Source organism: Scomber scombrus, chromosome 1, assembly GCF_963691925.1.
Source record: "Scomber scombrus chromosome 1, fScoSco1.1, whole genome shotgun sequence".
Taxonomy (NCBI): domain Eukaryota; kingdom Metazoa; phylum Chordata; class Actinopteri; order Scombriformes; family Scombridae; genus Scomber; species Scomber scombrus.
Window position 1 is genome coordinate 34,170,803 of NC_084970.1, and position 25,949 is coordinate 34,196,751.

Below are 25,949 nucleotides of genomic sequence, written 5' to 3' on the forward strand. Positions count from 1 at the left end.
AATGGCTCTTTTATCAGGCCTTACACACCCTTTTTCAGCCTTAGCACAAACACAAACACACCCACCACTTAACCCAGTAAGTGCAGCAGCAAGCAGCTATGAATGGGATTTCATAATGTCGTCGAGTGGATTCCAACAACAGCAGAAAAGCAGCCAAAAGAAATATCAAGCGGTGGATTGTGACACTTAGACATGTCAGGCATGTCACAATTAAATAAATGAAAAAAAAAAATAGCCACAAATATGCATTGTTGACGAACGAGAAAGTCACACGATGAGAGATATGAAAGGGCGACAGCATCCTTTGGGACGAGCGGAGGATTAACGCTGCGTTCATGGCATACCGGACTGATATGAGCGGCTGAGTAGGGGGGGGAAAGAAAACCTCCCAGCTGTGATTTAAAGATGGAGATATGAGGAGGTTCTCACGGCTGCGATATCTCACATTTTTAATGCGGATAAACCAGTAATTAAATGTCTGATAACATCTAAGAATGCAATATTTACAAGAATGCAATGGACATGGGTAAATGTTTTATAGTTTTCATTTAAAAAACACAGTAAATTGATGATTATGGTGTGATTTTTGCAGGAATCTGACGTATATTTACTTATATACTATCTGATTTAGGATCCTTACATGAGCGAGGCTTCCTTAAATAACTGCTGACTCACCAAAAACACCTCCTATAAGGGGGATTCCTTCCTCTTTAAGTTTTTTGGTGACCCTCTTCGTTTCACTATGTATGTACGTGTGTACTTTTGCTTGTGTGTGCGTGTGTGTGGATGCATGAATATGTGATGAGGATATACGATGGGTTATTTGATCGCAAGCGTATAACAGTGTACATCACTAGTGAGTGTGAGTGATACTATACTTTTTCTCCCTCATATTGTGGTTGGGCTTTTTTGTTTCTTTGCATATTTTCCTCCTTTTGGACTATTCCTATCTAGTCTGAGTCCAGTTATTGTTTTTTCATATTCATACGGTGGCTAATGGCGCTTTTCCACTACACAGTTCCAGCACGACTCGCCTCGACTCGGTACGGTTCCAGGAACCTTTTCCATTACAAAAAAGTACCTACTCAACGTGGGCGGGGTCGTCATAGCACGGCTCCGCGAAACTGCCGTGACTTCGTTTTGTACGCGACACAAAACACATAAACAATGGAGGACATGGAGGCGATGGTGTACTTGCTGCTGTTTGTGGCTTTCTGTCTCACACAAAGCAAGAGAATTGAGCCGTATAGCTGTAACTATGGTAACGCTGCTGCCGGTATTTAAAAATGCCAGGTTTTATTCTTGTGTGGGACGGCTCATGACTCTTCCAGCGACAACTCTTCTGACCAATCAGTGGCCGGCAGTCTGTTGACGTCACATTTAGTATCGGCTTGGCTCGCTTTGAACCTCACCAGAGCAGGTACTAAAAAAGTACCAGGTACCAGGTACTATCCCTAGTGGAAACGCAAAAAAACCGAGGCGAGTCGTGCTGGAACTGTGTAGTGGAAAAGCGTCATATGTGACTGCTATTTTTTGGCTATTTTATTGTTTGTGTTTGACATTGTTTTATTTTAATGTGCTGTACACCTGCATGAATTCTTGTCTTGTAATTGTAAAGGGTGGGGGGGGGGGGGGGGGACGATGCAGCATAGTATCGCAATATCTTGCATGACAATATTGTATCGATACACAGACGCCAAGTATCAATCTTTTATTATAGGAATTGCAAATTGAAGTTTATTTTCATTTGCAGGTGAAAAAAGATAATGAATCGCAATATATCGCAATATATTTAAAATCGCGATAATATCGTATCGTGGAGCCTAGCCCCTAGTAATGCCACTCTGAACTCACTCTCCTTCATCATTACTATGTATTTTTATTCTTTTATTTTTTATATGTGTTAATCAATAATCAAAACACACAAACAATCAAAGCTGTTCCTGTCTCTAAGAAGTAGTAGTAGTAGCTTTATTGTCATTATATTGAGGGTAAGACGACAATATAATAAAATGTAGATAGCAAGTTGTTCTTCCGGTTGTAAATCTTTTTTTTAACTCAATAAAAACATTTGGTCTCATAAAAAAGAAACAATATTTGATTTAAACTTAAAATTTTGACACATTTCACCTTTTTTTAAATATTGTGCCTGCTATGATTTGAAAAATGCAAATAGTCCAAAGTGCGATTTTTATCACATTTAAATTAATTATTCAGCCCTAGCTATAGCCTACTGTATAATAACACTCTGCAGCTGTAGGTTTGGTCTCTACCACCTAGATTAATCGTGCATCTTTTTGTTAAGAGGTCATACATGTGTTAAAAATAGCTGAAATCATACAGCGCTACAGTCACAGGAAAACATGGAGAAGACAGGCGGATAATTATATCATCCTTTCCCCAGATTCTGAGTTCTGGCAGGAAGCTGAGTTCAGAGGTCGGTCTCATAGGAAGTGGCCTGCTACTGATCAGTGTCTCTCCAGGAAGACACACAGACACCTGGCCAGCTAGTCCGTCTCCGGCAGCCGTCCAAGTACATCCTCTGATCTCCAGCAGGCTTTTCATGCAGCGCAGGGTGTCGCAGAGGGTTCATTTAATAATGTTTATCCTATGAAAACCTTCACTGACTCCGCTCAGTTTTCACTTCCCCTTTCTACGGTTTCACTCTGAGCCACGGTCGCTGCCCTTGATACTTCGGTTAATGTTTAATAAAAGACAAGATAATATAGAGTTTATACTAACGGACCGCAGGCCCCCTGTCATTGTAATACTGAGAGGTATTGTTCTCACGGTCCTCTCAGGGAGCGGCCTGATAGGTTTCATTGCTTCATTGTTTGGGTCCGGACTCTAAATGACAATGACGGTAGACTATTGTGTGTCTAGTGTGCCGCTAGCTTTGTGTTGCATCATATCATCCAGCATATTATATAGTCAGTAGAGCTACAACTAATATTATATTGAGCTTACAGTCATATATGACAAAGAAAAGCAGCAAATCTTCACATTTGAGGGGCTTGAACTAGAGAATATCTGGCATTTTCACTTAAATCGACACATTTTTGAAGCTCTAATGATCAGTCTGAACTACATATGAAATGATTTATGGGTTTTTTAAAGGGAAAAAGATCATTAAGCATCAAAAATGTGACTTCATTTGGTTGAAATGTTTTTTTAGCAGCATTTAAATGACAGGTCCTAAGTAATTAAATCTACTACGAGTATCATATGGTCACTGAAATGCTGTAGAAACAATGTAAAGCTTTCTCTGTACAACCAAATTTAACCTGTTTTAGCTCAGATGGTCTATTGGTCTGCAAATGACCAAAACACGTTTACTGTGTCTAGTCTGCTGCTAGCTTTGTGTTGCATCATATCATCCAGCATCTTATATTATCCTATATAATCAGTAGAGCTGCAACTAATATTATTCAGATATTGAATTTATTGTCATATACAACAAAGAAAAGCAGCAACTATTCAAATTTGAGAAGCTTTAATAAGGGAATATTTGGCATTTTCACTTAAAAATTTAAATTATTTAATAAATCGAGTAATCTTTGAAGCTCTAATGATGAGTCTGAACTACATATGAAATGATTTGGTGATTTATTGAGGTGAAAAAGATCATTGAGCATCAAAGAGTTGACTTCATTTGGTATTTTTTGGCAGCATTTAAATGATTAAATATCACTGTGCAACAGATCCTAAGTAATTAAATCTACTACAAGTATCATATGGTCACTGAAATGCTGCAGAAACAATGTAAAGCTTTCTCTTTATAACCAAATTTAAGCGGTTTCAGGCCAGATGGTCTATTGGTCTGCAAATGACCAAAACATGTTTACTGATAAAGCGAAGCTCTGTAATATGGAAATTTCAAGCCAGCATGAAAGTCAGATGATCAAGTGCATAATTAGCCTCAGCATAACCGGAATTTCACGCCTAGACTTTTGCTCAGCCGTGCAATTTATTTTGCCTTAAACACACAAAACACACACAACACACACAAGTTGATTTAAGTTATACCTGCATGGAAGAAACACTGCAGAATAAACCAGATGAAAAAGTGATGTTTGGCTGGAAGCAGTGTGACTTTTTTCTATTTTCTTGTTATTATTCTGTGGTCTGTACAGGCTGTCACATCCCATAAACGCAGCTTATTGGATAATAATATCCATGAAGGAGAAACCTAATTAAAGACAGTAATTGGGTATAGTGCCTAAAGTGTAAATAGAATTTTAAAACCATAAATAGTATTTTTAATAATGTACACGTAGATGTAAAAGCTTTAATTTAACTACCATTTTTTTCTTGTTTAAAAATAAATAAATAATCAAAATCATTTAAAAATCGAAGAAAAAATCAAGGAAAAAAAATATGATTAAAGTAAATTGAATTGATGTTAAGACTAACTATTCAAACTTTAAGCTGCATTTTAATGAATGAAAGTTGCGCATATAAATTATATTATTACTCATTTCAGACCTTAATAAATATAAATAACACAAAGGGGGGAAAAAACTCACTTTTTGGGATAAATGAGTCACAAACTATACACATATGCAAACTGTGACGACATGGCACAGGTCGACGTTGCTTAGTTTAAAGGGATGACACGTGAAGAAGGTCGGAGACAGCTTGTTTAAGACGTTTATCAGGTAAAAATGCCAAAAATTGAGCAGAGGATTTGCTGCTTTTGTCAGTTTCATATGACTAAAACTGGATATCTTCTGGTTCCTTTTAGATATTTTTGTATTTTTCTGGAGCTTCTTTAGACTTGAGTCAATGGTTCACAGTTTTGCTTCAGCAAACATGACACACAAATGATAAACTCAACACTTTCCACTGGTGAAAAAACCCCACAAAAACTTTACTGTCTTTTACTGTAACAGAGATGAGCTACAGGAAAAGTTGCCTTACAGTTACTCGGAGCTCCTCTTGTCAGTTATTTGGCTTACAAGTTGGCCTAAATGTGCATTTGTACCTTCATTCCTTAATCCTCACAACACACAGAGCCAAGGTAGACAAAGCATGGACCCCACCCACTCTGCCTGAGCCTTAGGTTAAGCTGGGGGGAAACCCCTGGTGTACATGCAAACACAGTCAATTACGCAAGAAAAAAAAACGACAGGAAAACAGACATCACAAGGCCGAACCTTTTGCTAAATTTGGAAAACTGAAATGAATTGAAAGGTGACGGAAAGTAAGGGGAAAAGGCTGAGTGTATTGTCTCTGGTTTTATAAATGCATCCGTGTGTTTCTGAGAAGGGAAAAAGAAGGAAGTGCTGCATGTTTACTGAATAGCTGGAAAGGCAAATCATGTGTGGTGAACGTTATCTGGCATACACACAATGTCAAGGTGCAGATAAGACACACGCTGCTGTTTTTCTGTTTGTCGCTAACCAACCTCCAATTCTTCCATTGTGATGCTGAGCGGGAGTTTCATTAATTAAAAGTCTGACTTATAAAGAAAACTTTGTGTTTTCAAGCAGGAAGACAAGCAGGCTCTGAAATGACGGGAATCCGACAGTCCAGCAGGGAAATCGTCAGCCTTCGTTAGACTAAACTAGCGATTCGTGAAGGACAAATCACAAAAGGGAGGGATGGAGAACACAAGGAGAAAGATGACAGGAGGGAACACACACACACACACCAAAAAAAAAAAAGATGAGTGAGAGCCAAGTTGTCCATTACATGCTTTGCTGCAACACTGGAATCTGTGCACCAACTGACCTCGTCCTCTCACCACTCAGAGTGCAGCTGGACTGACACTGTATCGTGTGTGTGTGTGTGTGTGTGTGTGTGTGTGTGTGTGTGTGTGTTTGCACAGCCTACACACTGCAACTAATTTCATACTTTAGGTCGTGACATCGAGCTCATGCTCTTCACGTATGAAAAACTACTCACATCTGCTCCATAGACATTCTTTAATATTACATCTGCCTGATTGAGTCTTTGCTCGTGAAGGCATTTTGACATCTTATTGTTTTTTACTGCAGAATGAATGAAAGGTAACGATGAAACAATAAGCGGATTAACAGTGAGTTGGCTGACAGTTATTCTACGACAATTTTGACGATCAATTAAATGTTTAAAAGCCGCCTTCTGACACAAAGTTTATATCTGTCACAATGTGCAACAAGCTTATAATAAGTCTTGGTCACAATCTGTTTGATGTCAGTTTGAGGCTGTCAAATACGATACCATACGAGACGATACCATACGATACGATACCATACGATACGATACCATATGATACGATACCATACGATACGATACCATACGATATGACGCGATACCATACGATACGATGCAAGACCATACGATACGTTACTATGCGATATGACGCGATACCATACGATACATTACTATACGTACGATGCAACACGATACGTTACTATACAATATGATGCAACACGATACGATGTAAGACCATACGATACGTTACTATACGTACGATGCAACACGATACGATACGTTACTATACAATATGATGCAATACGATACGATGCAAGACCGTACGATACGTTACTATGCGATACGACGCGATACTATACGATGCAACACGATGTGATACGTTACTATACAATACAATGCAATACCATACGATACGTTACTATACGTAGGATGCAACACGATACGATACGTTACTATACAATATGATACAATACGATATGATGCAATACCATACGATACGTTACTATACGTACGATGCAACACGATACGATACTATACAATACAATGCAATACCATACGATACGTTACTATACGTACGATGCAACACGATACGTTACTATACAATATGATGCAATACGATACGTTACTATACAATATGATGCAATACCATACGATACGTTACTATACGTACGATGCAACACGATACGATACGTTACTATACAATATGATACAATACGATATGATGCAATACCCTACAATACAATACAATAGCTTACCTTACGATACGATACCATACGATACGATACAAAACAAGATAAAGTACATGTAAGCAGAGTCATCAGCTCGTCATCTGTCTGCAGCTCTGATTTTACACAAACTTCTTTGTTGTTTCACTTCTTTCAGTTTCTGTGTGCCGTGGACGTATTAAGGAGGAACTGGACTAATGAAATGTCACACCGGCTACTGTATTATGTGTCATTTTTACATCATATTCTGATTGATTGGTTTGTAGACGTGGTTTGTAGCAGCGGTTTGCAGCAGTCACATTGTGAGAATTTGGTCTTTAATTTTGCCTCAGGCCTTCGTCGTTGCTCTCCGCAGCTCTAAACACGTTTTGGATGTATGATAAAAAAGATTTCACTGCGTTTCTCTCACGACTGTCTTAATGAATCTCAGACAGCCCATAAATCACACAGTGTACAGGTGTTGCTAGATAAATCTGAGTAAGATAAGAAAATCAGTTTTTTTCCAGTTCATACCTGTATAAATATTCACTTCTTCGATAAGGGAGTCACAAACTATGCTGTGACAACATGGCAAAGGTAGACGTTGCAAAGGTTTAAAGGGACCACAAGCACACAAAAGTTTGGAGACTGATATCGAGTAAAAATGCCAAACATTCACAGGGTCTGCAGTATGAAAATATTTGAGGAATTGCTGCTTTTGTCAGTTTCATATGAATAAAACTGGATTTCTTCTGGTTCATGAAAACAGACTTTTGAACTTCTTAAAGCTTGATTCATTGGTTCACATTTTTTGCTTCAACAAACACAGAAATAACAAATCAGCGTCAGTCATAGAGGGAAAAAATAGGCTTTTTGCTTCTTTACTTGAAATACATCCAGGCTACAGAAAATGCATAATTTAAGAAAGAAAGTGTCAATTAATCTAAAAAAAAAAAAAAAAAAATATATGTGATAAATTTGTTTTGTACGAGTCATGTTTTTGTATTTTGACCCTTATTCTAGTTTTCATTAGATTCAGTTTAAGACAGCTATGAGAAACTTTCCCTCCAATAAAAGTGCAGCACTATAAATGCCTGTGACCTTTGACCCACTGCCGTGCTGGAGGCTTCCCTTCTGAGGACCCAGCAGGTCAGATCTGACCTGTAGTGACCTGCTGCTTTCTGTGATTTCTGTCTCCAGTTCGAGGTCAGCAGAGTGCAAATACCAGCTGAGTGCTGATGTACAAAGCTGTAATAACAGAAACCAGGCAGGCTTGAGATAGTCGCAGTCAGGTAGGCCTGCTGATCGGGTCAGAGGGGGGGGGGGGGGGGTCATACTCAGTCACATGAAACTGCTGTCTCAGCTCAGCTCAGCTCGGCTCCCTTACTGACAGGTTACATCACCGTGTGGGATTCAGAGACTTTTCCTGAGCTGTGACGGATATCCAAACCGGAACAGTAACTTGGAGTCTCGGGTTTCACAGGTGAGAAGCTGTGGAGGAGGGGAGGGACCTGTACGGAGCTCCGGTCCCTTTCTTTCCCTTTTCTTTCCCTTTTCATTCCCTCACTCTCATTTGTGAAGTGGCCTCAGGGTAAAAAACAACCAAAATACAAATGAAGCCCACATGATCTTCAAAAGGCACATCCACAACAAAATAACGCTGATTAAAAAGCGAGCCGCAAGATTTGACTTTTTTCCTTTCATGTGACTCTTCAGTATTTGATGTCAGCATAATACTTCAACACTTTGGTCCAGAGTGACATTTCTTTAAAAGTATTGAATTGTTTGCCATAAAATCCAAGAGGATGACTACTGATCACTTGATTTTGCATCTAGCGTCACCACACTGAACAAGGACAGGATATGTTTAAAACCAACTACTGATCAGCTCTTAATGTGGATATATCAACACTAGCATTAAGGTCAAAAGAAAGATAAACTTAAAAAAAAAAAAACACTATACAATAAACAAATGAGCCTGACTTGGTTTAATAATATTTATTTACAATGTTGGACTCTCTATCTATGGATTAGAGCTGCAATCAGTGATCATTTTGTCTTTAAAATGTTAGAAAATTAAGGAAAAAAAGAGCCGTTATCAGTTCTTTGAGTCTTTAAATGTCTGGTTTTGTCAAAGTCACCTACAGTCTCTTTTTCTGTCATTCTCATGTTAGATATCACCACTGTCTCCAACCTTATTAAAAAAACATTATATTTCTAAGTTAGAAACATTAGAAACTGGTCAATTGAACTATTAATGTTTGTTATTTTTGCTTAAAAATCCTTAATATTAATCAAAAAGGCTACAAAAGGTCCCACTACTCAATTAACAGTTTAATAAATGACTAATTTCAGCTTTAAATAATCAAAAAATGAAGTAAAATAAGGTTTGTTTTGACTTTATTTGATGGAGCTAATTTCATTTCATAAGAGTTGTTGATAAGTTGATAATTCATGCAAGACAGTCAATGTGAGAATTTAGACATTTCATTTACATAGTGTGTTTTATTCAAGCGGGGAGTTCCGGTCCTCTGAAATGAGGCCAACGAGGAAGTAACTTAAAACTGCATTCTATCAAAAGGCCACCAGGGGGCGACCGTTTTGGTGTCAAAAGGACTTCCGTCTCTATACAAGTCAATGGAGAATTCACCAACTTCTCACTTGATTTCTAACCTCAGTAAACGTTTTCAAAATGTGTTTATGGTCTCAATCGCTAGTTTAAAGCCTTCTTCAATGCAGTATGATGTTCATTTGTGAAATTTTGGCCTCCCTGATTTTATATTCGACGATAAAGCAGGGTATGCATTAGGGCGTGGCTACATCGTGATTGACAGGTTGATTGGTTCACAGGTTCAGGAGGGCGCCTCATGCTCCTCCTGATGCCCATATAAGTAGAATCCGTGTTTTTATTTTACCCAGCATGCACCGGAAATTTTCAAGATTGCGCTGCCCAGATCCGAAACTATTCGCTTCCAAGCAGCAGTCCACAAACCAATGGGTGACGTCACGGATGTTACGTCCATTTTATATACAGTCTATGGCTTTATTTTGACTGCAGGAGAATAATTCAGAAGCTGTTTTCTTAGCAGGCAAGCTATTGTGTATATCTTTCTTTTATTCACTAAAGAAGAATGTCTCAATTTAAGTCCAGTGTCTCATCTCATCTCAAAAGGTTTTTTCCAAAATTACACCACAAACCCAACAATAAAACCTTCTTTGTGTACAGGCAGCCATCAGGTGACGGCTGCCATGCAGGATTCAGTCATCTGAGGAGAGATGATCGTATCGCTGTGAAAATGTTACAAGACGCAATTTCTTGTGCCATTGTTCCACTCGTAACCACACAATGTCGGACCTTGCATTACGTAACACGGCGTTGCAGCAAATGTGGCTGTTCACAAGAGTGTTTGGAAACAGTTTGAAACAGGAAATTACAGGCAAAATAGCCAAATCTTTAGGAGGAACTGGGGCTGGTCTTGCAGTGAGAAGACAGATAGAGCTTCTGTAAAATAACAACAAGCTTAAATTGATCCGGTAAAATGTTGCAACCATAAAAAAAGCTGCTGTAATCCAAATGTATTTCTTAGTTATAAACATTTCCAAGTTCTTGAGATGTCTGTGTGTCATTACGGGTGTTTAATGACTAGCAGGAAGCAAGAAAGGAAGGAGTTTAATGTAACTCAGCGCTGATATGACGACACTTGATAAAATAACAGACAGATTATCTTCCTGTTTACTGTGATGGATTATCTCGCTCTTTCTTTTTTAATGCAGACGGTGCCTTTGGAAAGAGAAGATTAAAATATGGAGATGTTGCACAATCCGGCGTTTTTGTTCTATACTCGTGTAAAGTTGTGACATGAAGTGGCATGTTGAAACTTTTGGTTATCATGTCACAATTCAATAAATGAAGATAAGAAGAAAGTGTGTGCTCTTCAGTTTTTTGGGTTGTTTTTTGGGTGTCTGCCTCCACATATCATCTGAAGGAGAACATTTAACCCTGATATCTTGATTATCTTCCTATTTTTTTTACTTTGACATCATGAAAAGCAGATTAGTTTCGCCTCAGGATGGATTTTTACAGTCAGATGTTATTTAAACGAAACCTTGAAGCTTGAATTCTTCAGCGTTTCACCAGTTTTTAGATAAGATGAAACCGCAATGTCAGAAGGAGTCAGTCAGATATGTCAGTGTGATGATACAGTGTGAGCCAAAAATGATTAAAACATTACAACCAGTGCAAATGTCACATGTTATCGTGGGACCCTGAAGTGCAATATTGATGTTATAGCATGGATTTACAGATTATAATGACAGAAAACAAGATGAGTACAGTGTTTTGCAAGAAAAATAGCTCCATACAATCTGTCAAAAAAGAGAAAAATCTCAATTTTGAAGACAGGATCTTTAAAAATCTAGGAAAAGAGCTTTTTCCTGACACTGAAACTCACCAGAAGACTTCCTGAAACTGACCAATAAGAGTAAGGTGGGCTCGGGCTGAACTGAGCAGCTGCTTTAAGAGCCTGAATAAGATAAATAACTGTAAATCATGCTAATATATTCCAGTAAAGCCCCAGAAACATAAATATATAGACCTGAGAATGTGCATGTTATGTCCAGGGGCGGATGTAGGAGAGCCAAGACCGATCTTTTTTTGGATGGTTCACATGTGCAGAATTGAATTTTACTGCATTGTCAGACTACTGCAAACATTAGTATTAGTATTAGTGATTTATTTTAGTCCTTATTAGAACATTTTCCAAAAAGAATGCACATAGAAATAAATGAATAACAATAAGCAGAGGTGGAAGTATTAAATTACAAGTACTGTAATTGAGGAGCTATTTTGTTTACAGTAATTTTCCTTTTATAAAGTCTGGTTTAAATGGTATAAATGAGGTGAAGTAGTTAGTTATATGTTTGTATATTCATCTGTTACTGAGTCATTTTTTAAAACATGTGCTTTAAAATGATCAACGGATATTGCGAGGTAGAAAAAAACCCCACTCTCTTGAATCCAGACAACCAATCAAATGCATCGATGCATCAGAAACGGACCAATCAGATCAAAATGTCATCACAAAACAAAAAGCCTGTAGCACCACGAAAAACAGTCAGAAGCTGGTTGAGGCCAGAAAAAGTGACTTAAACCAGAATTTGAAACACATTCAGGGCTTTTACTCCTCTTTAAAAAAGTATTTTAGATTAAAAACAGGAAGTGAAACCTATTTTTTTTTTTTTTATATTCTCATAGATGTCCTCGCTGAGATTAAAAACAAAGCTGAAGAAACCTCTCACCATTAACTGTCAATGATGTAACCCAATAACCACACCACTCTGCTATGTGTGCTATTCCTCCGAACGGCAACGCTCTTCGCTCAGGGTGAATTCTGTTCATTCTTTAGTGTCACTTACTTTAACCCAAAAGGTGAAACCTCTTTAAAAAACAACAACAAACAACTAGAAAAATAGTGAGTTTTATATCATGCAGACATTTTAAAAAGTGTGTTTTGGTCGGGGTTTGGTTTGGCTGTAAGCCGACCAGGCTGTCACACAAACAAGCTCATACTCAGTGTTACGATGACCTAACCAGAAAGGATTGTCTGTTAATAGAAGAATAAGAAGAAGAAGAAACAACGTTGTCTCATCGTCTAAAAAAAAAAACCCAGAGTCAATAAATAAGTGTAATAAGGAAACCAGGCCAAATACAGGTAAACTAAAACTGCCGTCACCATGGCAACGCTCACTATATTTATGTCGTGTTGTGTATCTGAAACTGCAGCGTTGAACTTTTCGGATGAATTTAAGCTAAATTAAATTAAAATGCACTCTGCTCCCATTTTAACACATCACCAAAGAGTATTTTATTTATTTATAGAAGCTTCAAAACTGTCTCACATCGTCATTTTCTTACATATTTACGTAGTTTTTAGGTTGCTTTTAAATCTGCTCTTACCTTTGTTTTTAAAGGGAGGATTTTTATTTAATAGATTTTAAAAAAGGTAAAAAAAAATGATAACTGAAATGTGTGTTTGTTTTAACTTTGCCCAATAAAAATGTCTGGTGCTGTCACCATGGCAACGCTCACTATATTTATGTGGGCTGTGTCTTAAACTGCAGTGTTGTGTTTACTTTAGAGCCGTTGTCAGCTAAATTAAATCAAAATGCATTGTGCTCCTATTTTGACACATCATCGAGGAGTGTTTTATATATTTATAGAAGTTTCAAAATGACATGAAGGTGCAAACTCGTGGGTCGAGAGAATAAATGAGGAAAGAGATGAGTATGAATATTTGTTGGGGTTGGCGAAGCGTCGTATAAGTGAGAGGATTTTTATTTAATAGAAACGTAATAACTGAAATGTTTGTTTGTTTAACTTTGCCGAGTAAAAGTTAGGGTGAAAAAAAGACAAACTACAGGTAAACCCTTTTGTTACCATGGCAACACTCACTATATTTATATGGACTGTGTCTTAAACTGCAGCGTTGTGTTTACTTTAGAGCCATTGTCAACTAAAATGAAATCAAAATGCATTGTGAAGAGTATTTTAAACATTAATAGAAGAGTTTAAAATGACATGAAGGTGCAAACTGGTCGGTCGAGAGAATAAATGATGAAAGAGATGAGCATGAATATTTGTTGGGGTTTGAGAAGTGGTGTAGAAATTGGGAGGGAGTGGGGACGGTGAAGTAAAGGAAGTTTTGGATTTGGATTTATCAGAATAATAACACCATCCTATCGACACAAACAGAAACCCAAGTGTTTCATCTACGCTGGTTTATTCTGTCTTAATGTACGGCTTTAAAAAAATGTTTAGTGAAAGCACATCATCTCTGAAAATAGAATAAAAGTGGCACACAGGAACCACGAGGGCACCACAGTTACAACATGACACACTGAGCAGGTTTCAGGTCAAGCTACTCAACACGAAAACTGTGACATCACCAGTTATTGATCTGAGTCTGCTCTGCAGCCCGTAAATATCAATCTGGATGACATCATTCTGTCTGTAAACGCCTCCATCTTACTACTGCACATATATTTAAAGTCTTCAAATAAAGGCAATGTCTGTTTCATTAAGCTTAGACGTAGCGGACACAGCGATTTTAACAAACACAAAGTTTTCCAAAGTGCCGCACAACAAGATAAAACACAATAGAAGCACGATAAAAAGATAAAATACCCAATAGAAAAGATAAAAGCAATAAAATAAAATACACTGCCAGCACAAGATAAAAATATGCATGTATACACATACAATCAACAACCTGCATGGTGTCAAAAGCCAAAGAAAAGAGGTGGGTTTTAAAATGAGACAGTGAGGAGGCCTGTCTGATGTGTAGTGGCAATTCATTCCAAAAGTTTACAATGATACGTGAAGATCTGTACACTGAGTTTGAACCAATTAGCCTAGCTTAGCATAAAGACTAGAAACGGAGGCAAACTGTTAGCCTGGCTCCGTCTGAAAGGTCATAAAACCTGCTAACCAAAACCTCGGAAGCTCAGTAAGTAAAATGTTGTATCTTATCTGTTAAACAACAAGATATAAAAGCTAAGCTATAGCTGGCTGCGATACATGTTTGGATATAACAATAAATGATGTGGTTAACGACAATATCATGGGAAATAAATCACAGTAGTAAGGTAGCGTATGAAAACCTTTCAAGAGCAGACATCACAAAGTGTTTCACAGTCATAAAAAAACAAATATTTTAGGGAAAACCTGCAAAATCACTAACACGTCTGCATGCTAAATATGAAGCTACAGCCAGTTAGCCTAGCTTAGCATAAAGACTGGAAACAGAGGCAAACCGTTAGCCTGGCTCCGTCTGAAAGGTCACAAAACCCGCTAACCAAAACCTCTGAAGCTCATTAAGTAACATGTTGTATCTTCTATGTTTAACAATGAGATATAAAAGCTAAGCTAGCTGGCTGCGGCTTCATGTTTAGATATAACGGACACAATCAATTATGTGGTTAACGACAATATCGTGGGAAATAAACCACAGTAGTAAGTTTACTTATGAACACCCTTCAAGAGCAGACATCACAAAGTGTTTCACAGTCATAAAAAAAACAAATATTTTAGAGAAAACCTGCAAGATCACTAACACATCTGCATGCTAAATATGAAGCTACAGCCAGTTAGCCTAGCTTAGCATAAAGACTGGAAACGGAGGCAAACCGTTAGCCTGGTTCCGTCTGAAAGGTCAAAAAACCCGCTAACCAAAACCTCTGAAGCTCATTGAGTAACATGTCGTATCTTCTTTGCTTAACAACAAGATATAAGAGCTAAGCTGTAGCTGTAGCTTCATGTTCAGTGTTTACAGTATGAGAGTGATATCAATCTTTTCATCTAACTTTCAGCGAATAAGCTCCCAAAAATGTGAACTGACACCTTTCAGTATCCTTCAAGACTAACTGAGGCAGCAATAAGAACTTCTTGTTTTCTCAGCTGTAGAAAATGATTTTCCATCTTTTACATTTTAGAGCAGTTATATAAATAAAAAGGTAAATGATGCTACATTTTGAGGTTTAAACGAGGCTTCTCTTTATGACTGAAAATGGGCCTTAAATTCTCCTCTGGGGGGAAAAACTGCAAAAGCAATGAAAGAGAAAGCTTTTCTACCATATTATATCATTTGAGTCATTTGGGTTTTTTTAAAAGATAACAAAAAAAAAGAAAAACAAGTACTTTCCAGGCCATTCATTTTCAAAAGTGCATAATTTCTTTTTCTCTCAAAACTTAATTTCAAGGTAAGAGGGAACCGTGTCATTTGAATATTCAACACAAAACACTAATTAGATACCATGCAGATATATATGTGTGTGTGTGTGTGTGCGTGTGTGTGTGTGTGTGTGTGTGTGTGTGTGCCATAAATAGCCTTGAATGTGTGCCCCGCCCTCTCTGATAAACTTTTTCTCATCGGGCTGACGGAGGAAGGATGAGCAGCACAGACAGCAGCAGTAGCAGCTCAGGGACCATCAGTGATGAGCTGTGAGAGTTAAAAGTCTCTGAGACAAACTCTTACTTATCGTACATCACATTTAGTCACGCTGGAGTGAATTCAGCTCTCTGTCGTCTAAAGCGCTCATTACAGTGGTTCCCAAACACTACTGTGCCTTGAGACTCAATCATACATTAAAAACAACTATACAAACATTTATGAATTATCTTTGTATAACCACCATTCTCAAATATATCTATAACCCCCAAACCATTGGTTTACATTGGTATTACTGCTCTGTAATTTTATGTAAGTTCAAATGAATTCTAGAATTTTGTATGAATTCTAGAATTTTGAATGAATTCTAGAATTTTGAATGAATTCTAGAATTTTGAATGAATTCTAGAATTTTGAATGAATTCTAGAATTTTGAATGAATTCTAGAATTTTGTATGAATTCTATTGGGCCTTGCAGAAAAATGAGCGTTTTTAAGGAGTGATAAGAGAGCAATAACAAGTTATATAAAGAGTTACGAATGATTTTTTAATTAACCATATCACTACTTTGCATGCAACCATTTTCACATATAGAAACAAAATCTATACCCTCCAATACATTGGTTTTAATGGGTGTTAATGTTGTGTTATTTTACACAGTTTCAAATGAATTCTTGAGTTTTGTGTCATGAGTAATGTAGTTTATTCTAATGTTATTTGGCATCAAATAAAATGAGCGTTTATAGGGAGTGATAAGAGTGATAAGTCATATAAAGAGGCTATTCTGCACGGATATAAATGTAGGTGTGCAGTTTGCAAACCCCTGGTTGAAATGACCTCCTCGGCTTTATTACTGCATTAAGGACACAAACACGCTACCACTCATATTTTACAATGTTGTTGTTTTTACCTTTTTACTGGAGCTGCAACATTGAGTCGATCAGACAGAAAAATATATAAGCAACAAGTTTGATAGTTAAATAATCATTGCAGTGCTAATGCTGTCTGATTATCAAACCTATAATAATGATGATAGCTTTTTTTTAATATATATAAATAGCACCTTTCATTCCTAAAATGCAGCTGAAAATCAACAGCATAGGTAAGAAAACAAAAACAAATAAGAGGAGATTAAAGTTAAATTAAGTCTAAAACATAAAGATAAAAAACTGATTAATAGCTTTGCAGTAAAGGTATTTTTTAAAGAATGGCTCCCCGTTTTTCATAAACATATTGGTGCATAAATCATGAAGGCAGCTTCCCCATTTTGTTTGTTTGCTTTTGGCCACGATCAAACAATCAGCTGTGGAGGATCTCAGGCCTTTCTGTGGCTGATAGCGTTTTAAACATTTAGAGATGTATGAAGGTGCTTTCCCATTTAGAGTTTTGAAGGTTTTTTTTTTTTTTAAGGACCTTAAAATCAGCTTTAAAAAGGAAAAGTGCAGTTCACCAAAAACCTCATAAATAAAACCTCATTTGCAATTTGAATGACCACAAAATTTCCAAGAAAACAAAATGCAGGGTTTTTTTGCATCAGATCAAACAGTTACCATATCTTACAAATCAATATCAACCTGAAACATCAGTCTACTAAACCTCACTCTCTCTCCTGCACTCCCCCAAAGACAAATCAAACACACTCTCCTTCTTCCACTTTCACTCGGCTGTCACCGTGCCGTCAGATTTGGGAGGAATCTGCTTCACCTGTGCACAACAAAAAAATTTCGGCTACGCCCCAAAACAACTTATGACACCTTGCTAAGAACATCTGCTGAGTGAGTGATTTACAACCAGCTTTCTACGACTGCACGCGGAGCAGACTGAGAGGAAACGGAAGAGTGACGTGTGACCAAAAAAAACAAAAAAAAGAAAGAAAGAAAGGTAGTGGGGCAGTTATGACATCCTGACTTCAAACCTTATCGTGAGTAGATCCACGCTGAGGTGAAACTGCTTGTAATGGTTTGCAGAGAGCTACACAGCAGCGTGCACGGATCAATAAACAGAGGTATCTTGCTACAAACATGTCCGACTGCATTCCCCCTGCGAGACTGACGGCACTCACGAAAGAGTGAAAGCAAGAATGCAACAGAGCTGAAGATGCAGAGAAATGTTTAAATATGTTGAATAATACTTATAAAACCTAATCTAAAAAGAATCAGAAGTGTTGATGCAATAATCGATTAAGTCATTTATTGAGTAAAAGGGACATTTTGCACCATTTTAAACTTATTCTATATTGATAAGACATCAAATGTGATCTTTTAAAATCAATTACAACTATTTTTAAAATATTAATTGTCTTGGGTCATTCTTTAAAGAACAAAATGCTCAATTCTCTGTCAGGTCAGGTCAAAATAAGACATTTGGGGTTGCACTTTAGTCTTTGGGAAACGTTTTGCACCATTGCTTAGACCTAACGACTAATCAATTAATCAATTAAGTTAATGTTTAGTTGCAGGTCTTGCATTAAATGGCTTCACATTGGGGTCTATAAAGTTCTTGATCAGCATTTTTTTTTTTATACTGTTTTTGGACTTTTTGGAAAAAAAAGAGTCAGCAGATGAATAGATAATGAAATAAAATCATTAGCTGTAGCCCAAAACAAACTGGAGCTTAGCAACCACCTTAGCAACAACTAACACTTCACGTCTAATACTTGAAAAGCCCAAAGAGGCGAGCAGAGCACTCAAGCATTCAAATATGGCGTGATAATGTTCACATCAGCCAGCATGAGCCTCACACTGTCTCTCCGTGTCCGATGGGAACATGAAAATAAGAGCGATAACACATAGTTTGCATCTCAAACTCAGACTGTACACGAGTCCACAAAGAAAGGCCTTTTGCACTCTCACAAACACACACACACACACACACACACACACACACTTTCACAGTAGTAATAGTGACAGAGGCACAATGCATTCCTGCAGCTGTCCCCGGCAGGCGCTCAGGTGCGTTCACACACCCTGCTGTACACCTGTGAGAGACATTCCCATCATACCGCTCTGCATCAACACACACACACACACACACACACACACACACTCCCAGCATTCCTCCTTTCTCCCCTGCAGGCTCACATGTTCCCCACATGGAGCTCGGTCGACCTGGAACGTCGCCTTATGGAGAAACAGCCAGAGCCGGCGTGCAACCTCAGCAGCCAATCAGGAGGCAGGAGCAGTTTTCAGGTCACTGCATGCTGATATTTCTTTACCTCTCAGGATTCACATAATACTTAATATATTGTTTAAACTGAGGGTTTCTGTTTTTTAAGGGGATTTGGCAACAACAGTGGTGACTGTTCAGGTGTTTTCATAACAGATCCCGGAGTTTCCGTGGAAACAAATCCTGGATCAGTCACAGGAGGTTGCGAAAACTCATTTGAGGAAGAGAAAAAGATGTGCACAGCCACAACACACTGACATTCAAATGGAGCACATACAGGGTTCAATTAGGAACATAATCTCATCCTATATATACACACACACTACCACTAACCCACTTATTAACCACAAGGAGCTAACTTAGTAGCCACTAACAAGTGGTCAAGCAGCTATTTATTTTTAATGTTTGATATAAGGAAGCTGCAAAAGAGCAAAGCTGACATGGAAAACTGCATTAGGGAAAGAAAAATGTATATCATTTTTGTTAAATTAATCTTAAATTTGTGCTCTTTAGATGTATGTGCGGAGATCCTAAAGATGTCTCTAGTCTACATTTAGCTGTTAAACTACTATGATCTACTACTAGTATGCAGATGTTTTAAATCTTTGGTATTTAATGATGTAACTAATTGAAGGGCTGAGTTGAATCTAATTAAGTAATACCATGACTAAGCTGCATCAAGAACATCAAGAATGAACTTTGAAGCATGTAAGAGGAGTACTTCAAGTGCTCTAAAAAAAAAAATGGAAAAGTGAGCATCTACATGTTACATGATGGGCCACTCTATCAGCTGAGGAAGATCATGTGATAAAAAAGTATGAACAGATTGAAGTTAAAGGTTGTGTTTTTTATACGGTACTAAATTCAAGAACGTGGCCCACAATAATCCAAACCTAACACCTAAAACCTTCACATTTACACTCAACAAGGCAAATATCAAATCACAAGGTGTGAGACATGAGGTGGAATTCAGACTCTCATTCTTACCGTGCTGAGTAACTTTCCAGTCATTAACACACCACCTAAAATGTACCTTACAGTACAATAAAGACCGTGTTTGGTCAACAAGCACACCTTTAATCACACGAACATGAACCTTCCCCCCGACATGCAGATTTCCCGGGAAAAGCCCGTCGCAACGCTGTGTGATGAACAACCGGGGGGGGGGGGGGGGACAGCTGCTTCAAATGTGACGTTTTGCATATTCCTCTGAAGCATAAATGAGGAGATAGTTCTACACCACAATGCAATGCATCAACGTGACATGCAAGGTTTTGAATAAGTTTGTTTCCTGGAAAAAAATGCTCCTTTTTTTTTATTGCTGATTTATGCACAAAGTTTGATTCCAGGTGTCTGAAAAGAGGCTAAAACCGAGGTAAGAAGTGTCCGGCGGAGGGAAAACGGGCGCAGAAACAAACATAAATCACTAAAGGAATTCCCTGAACATCACAGATGGATGTTAATACCAGAGCAGGTGGGGGGGATGTGGGGCAGCAAGCATACACTCTGCAGCCATATAAACCACTTCTTTCTTTATTTTATCACAGCGCGCCTCTCTCTCTCTCTCTCTCTCTCTCTCTCTCTCTCTCTCTCTCTCTCTCTCTCTCTCTCTCTCTCTCTCTCTCTCTCTCTCTCTCTCTCTCTCTCTCTCTCTCTCTCTCTCTCTCTCTCTCTCTCTCTCTCTCTCTCTCTCTCTCTCTCTCTCTCTCTCTCAGCAGCAGCAGTTTGTCAGTATGGACTCCAAGCACTCACACCGGAACCTGTTGCTATGACAACCGCAAGTTTCTGTGGCAACCGCGGGAGATACCAAAATCAACAGGGACTGAGTCACTTCCTGTCTCGCAAAAAAAAAAAAAAAAAAATCCTTCCTCTTTTGAATCAGCGAACCCGTGGGCCCCGGGGTCGAGTCCAGAGTCACCGAATGCAGACACACACGCGAGCGGTTAACGAGCTCAGGCAACCTGCCGACACACACACGCACGCACACACACACACACGCACACACACACACACACACACACACACACAGAGTAACCCGACTCACCTACTTTACATTCTAGGTTATTGATATTTGATCCGACTTTAAACAACAACAAAAAGCAACAAACTCTAAATATAACTTCTAAAAAACTTCAAAAAACAACTTCCTGTGATGTCACTGATGTATTTCATGCTGATATCATCGTCTCTCTTATACACGAAAACACTTCACATTCTTCTACAATCTCAAAAAAAACCTTTCAGGGAACTGACGAAAAAAAAGAGGCTTTAACTCAATCCACCGATCAGATATCGCCGCTCTCTCTCCTTTCACTAAATGTAACATTTGTCGACATCGCTGCTTTAACATGAAACTGAACTGGATGAATGTAACTGAGCGAGGAAACACTGGTTTACTAGTTTTGTTTTTCATCACACTGATAAAAAAGAAACTCTAAAGTTGAGATGTTAGATCCACTTAATGAGCTCAGTATTCACACAGACTGTATTTAGCTAATTTAAGGTTTAATAATACTAATAATAACACATTTTATTTAAAAGTATTATCATTATGGTAAATGAAGTGTACTTATAGCACTTTTTTTGTGTCTTTTAACCACTCCAAGCACTTTTACACTACATCCATTCACACACACATTCATACACTGATGACAGAGGCGACCAATTTGGGGTTAAGTATCTTCCCCTATAGGATTATAGGACTAGATGAGCCGGGAATTGAACCACCGATCTTCCAATTAGCGGACAACTGCTCTGCTTCCTTAGCTGCAGCCACTCCAATCTATTAGTAGTAGTATTAAGCTAAAATTGGCAAAATACAGATGCTTTAGAGAAGGTCCGATTACCCGATCTCATGCAAGATATCAACTGGAAACCTGATCGCCAGCGTGCACGAGCAGGGATTAAATAATCAAATGAACCTCCGCTACGCTGGAAAGTGACTTTGAATGGACTGAATCCCATATTTGGATGTCAGTTGTGACAGCGGCTCCAAACGTGAAGAGCAGAACCACCAAAGCTCACGATGAGTCATCACATTTTACTCCTCGACTTTAACCGACTTCTCACCTTTTAGCCTCCTCCAGGTGACACAGATACTCGTAGGCCATGTTCTGCTGCCGCCTCTCGTCCATCTCCTCGGCCGTGAGTCGCTCCACGGCATCCAGGACGGCTGCAGCACAGAAACACACACACAAGGTTACACACTTAACAACTTAGCAACGCTTACGAAACATCTGAAGAACAATCAAAGAAAATGTGTTTTTGTGGGATAAATGATGATGAATGTAGGCCTGAAAATAACATTTATTTTCATTATTCATTCATTGATTAGTTGTTTGGTTTGTAAAATCGCCCAAAATTCAATTTAAATTGTCTTGTTTAGTCCTAATAAACACAAATATCTTCAGTTTTCTCTTGTAAAGAACTAAAGAAACCAGAAAATATTCATATTTTAGCAGCTGGAGCCAGAAAAGTTTGGCTTTTCTTCTTAAAAAAATGACTCAAATTGATAATCAACCATCAAAACAGTCGGGGATTTTTATTTTCTGACTGACTAATCGATTAATCAACTAATCGCTGCAGCTCTAAATGAATGTTATATTTTAGCCGATTAATCGTTGATAATTGATTGATTTCAGTCATTTTATTTTAGGAAGAAAACATCCAAATTCTCTTGTTCCAGCTTCTCTAACGTTAATATTTTCTGGTTTCTTTAGTCGTCTATGACAGTAAACTGAATGTATTTGGCTTGTGAACTCTTGTTTGGCACAGATTAGACTACGGCTGGGCGATATGGATGAAATAGGGCCGGGCAATTAATCGAAAAATAATTGAAACCGACATTTAGAAACTCTAATCGACTTAATCTTGCTCATGTCAATTAATCGTGGTGTTCACTGTTGCCATGACAGCAAAGGTTGCATATCTTTAAGGGATTTGAAAACTTGTCTCCAGTGATCATTTTTAACCCAAACCATGATCTTTACATAGTTCTGATTAAGTAAACTAGACATTAACCACAGCGTCACACCTTAAAACAGCATTATGTTCACTCCCTAAAGGAGGAGAAGATGGAAGGAAGGAAGGAAGGAATGAAAGGCAAATGGAAGGAAGGAAGAGAAGACTGGAAGGAAGGAAAGGGAAAAAAAGAAAGGACAGATGGAAGGAAGGAAGGAAGAGAAGACACGAAAGAAAGATGGAATAAAGAAAGGAGTGAAAGACAGATGGAAGGAAGAGAAGACAGGAAAGAAAGAAAGGACAGAAGGAAGGAAGGAAGAGAAGACATGAAGGAAAGATGGAAGGAAGAAAGGAGTGAAAGACAGATGGAAGGAAGAGAAGACAGGAAGGAAGGAAAGAAAGAAAGAAAGAAAGGACGTATGGAAGGAAGGAAGAAAGGGAGCAAGGAAAGATGGAAGGAAGGAAGAAAGAAAGAAAGAAAGAAAGGAAAGATGAAAGGGAGGAAGGAAAGTGGGCCGGATTGGTCTCCTCGGCGGGCCGGTTCTGGCCCACGGGCCTCATGTTTGATCCTCATGTGTAAAATACAAAACAAAAGAAACTGTGAAAATACATAATTGTTCATTAAGGGAGGAGATAATCGTTCATTAATTGTAATCGAGGTTAAAAAGGGGTTAAAAGTTCAATTAATGGTGATTTTGATTTTTGCCATAATCGCCCAGCCCTTTTGACCAAACACCTCGATATCGATATTGCAACTATATTGTAGGAATGTAGACCTTTGACCACTAATCACCACTATTTGGATATAGTGACAAAGAGGGTTAAAGGCAGATAATAAAAGAGCTAGAAACAATCTGGTAAACTCAGATAAATGACATCATTTTACTTTAATGCTGCTTTTAAAAACAGGAAAAGACACTTCTGCCTTTAAAAGCTTGACTTCTGCTATATCACCATATATTATAATATCCAAAATCTAAGACCATATAGTCTCATATCACTCCTTAAACAAGACACGTGAAGACACTGATGAACATTTTAGGGCCCCAATAATGAAAATAACCCTCCAGTTTGCAGCCCCTTGTCACATTTCACATTCTTGTATCCTGATGCACAAATAGCTGTACACAATTGAAGCTTTTCCCTAGTTGCAGAACTCTTGCCCAGTTTCCATGCAGCTGCCTGGCTTCTCCAAGCTTCCACATACTGGAGGTGCTTTACACAGGAAACCCGCCTCATTCATTAGTCATCTGCGAGCCAGTCAACACACACACACACATGAGCACAATGTGGCTCATGTGTGTGTTGAGAGGCAGACTGTACGCTGTGAGGCATGCCTTTGTCTGTAAAATGACAGTTTATTCATAACGCTGAAAACAAAAAAACAATGTGTTGGTGTTGGTGTTGGTGGAGGAGGTGGTGGTGGTGGAGGGGTTTTATGGGGTGATTCCCGTGAGATTACGCAGCTTGGAGTAGTGGAGTGGAGCCGTGATTCCGCCTGCAGAGCGAAATGTTCCCCAAATTACAGAGAGAAGAGAGGAAGGAGGGAGGAGGGAGGGAGGAAGAGGAGAAGGAGGAGGAGGAGGAGGGGGGGGGGGGTGGGGGGGGGATAGGAGGGCGCGCAATACAAAGAGGCCCCTTTCAGCCTCCTGTCACTGGTGAAAAAGGTGGGAGAGTTCAGCCTAGGGTGGGATCACATCACCATCACCATCATCATCATCATCATCATTATTATTAACAGCAGGTAAATCCTGATTTTAACCAAAACCTGAGACACACATGCTCTCTTTGGCACCAGCTGATAGTCAAAAATGAAATGCTGGCATCTGTCAGCTAAGCAAACTACTTCTTGTTTTCCATATTTGATGGATAAAAGGATATAAAGTGCTGTTGTACATTACAGAGGAAGGAGGAGGAGATACTTTATTACAAGATCCTTTAAGTTTAACTCAAATATATAATGAAGAAATGGAGTAAAAGATTAATTTTTTTGGTGATGTGATGTGTTTAAAAACTGGTTAAATGTTACAGATTCACTGCTGTTTTGACTGTTTTCCAAAAGTGAATGTGTGTATCAACTCAAACATGAAAGCACTGGAAAAAAAAACATTTGTGTAATGTGGAAAAAAAGTTGTGTAAACTTTAAAAGCAGGGCCTCCCTCTCCTTCTCCTTCCCTCTCCTCTCCTCTGAGCGATGCATTATTATAAAAAACGCGGAAGTCATAATTAAGGCTGAACCCATGCTTGTCAGAAATAAACCCCGACGTGTCTGCTACACAGTAAGAAATGACACTTTTTACACTAAAGCTTTTGGAGGCGCTTTGCACGAGCCGGAGCTTTGGCTGCGCTGTGGAGCTTTGGAGCTTTTGGGGGCTTCCTCTCCCTCTGCACTGTGTCTGTCTCGCATCTCAAGGTGAGCAGTAAAAAGTTGCAACTTACAGCCATATCTCGGCCGGAGCCCGTCTGCCTCGTCTGAAGTTGACATCCTCCTCTCTTGAGAAACGCGGCGACTGTTTCACTTCAGAGTAAAAAAACAAACTTTTTACGCACAGTCTGGACGCGTCGGGGCCAAACTCTCCGGAGCAGAAAAATAAAAAAAAACAACAACAACCCCTTCTGTAATCCAAACGTAAACCTTTCAGGACCTTTCGGCCCTCTTCTTCCACCTCTGCACGGACTCAGTTGAAACTTTTTTCTTCTTCAAACCTCACTGATGTCACTGGGTGTGTTCTTCCTAATCCTGAAGTATGCGTTTCAGGAAACGGAGCTCTGCAGCTCCAGGCGGTCACACTGCACAGGCACAGCGCCACCTGCCGTCCACTGCAGGCAGGGCAACGTGGAGGGTCTCAATCTGGGGTCAGGGGACCTTTTTAGAGGATCCTGAGGGGGTGCACAAGTTAAAAATGTTTATGTTAAATCACTTTAAAGCTGCAGATGTGTTTAGTTTTTATGGTTTAAAAAAGTTATTCTAAGACAC

At 38.6% G+C, this 25,949-nt stretch overlaps 1 protein-coding gene across 1 annotated transcript in view; it reads right to left on the reverse strand.

The window, feature by feature from the left end:
- The window catches only part of iqgap1 (IQ motif containing GTPase activating protein 1), a 74,192-nt gene extending 48,480 nt beyond the window's left edge, over positions 1–25,712 (reverse strand). The window contains 2 exon segments of the mRNA XM_062416644.1: positions 22,082–22,184; positions 25,412–25,712. Of these exon segments, the coding sequence (XP_062272628.1) occupies positions 22,082–22,184; positions 25,412–25,457 (149 nt within the window). The 5' untranslated portion in view covers positions 25,458–25,712.
- Positions 25,713–25,949: the final 237 nt, after the last annotated feature.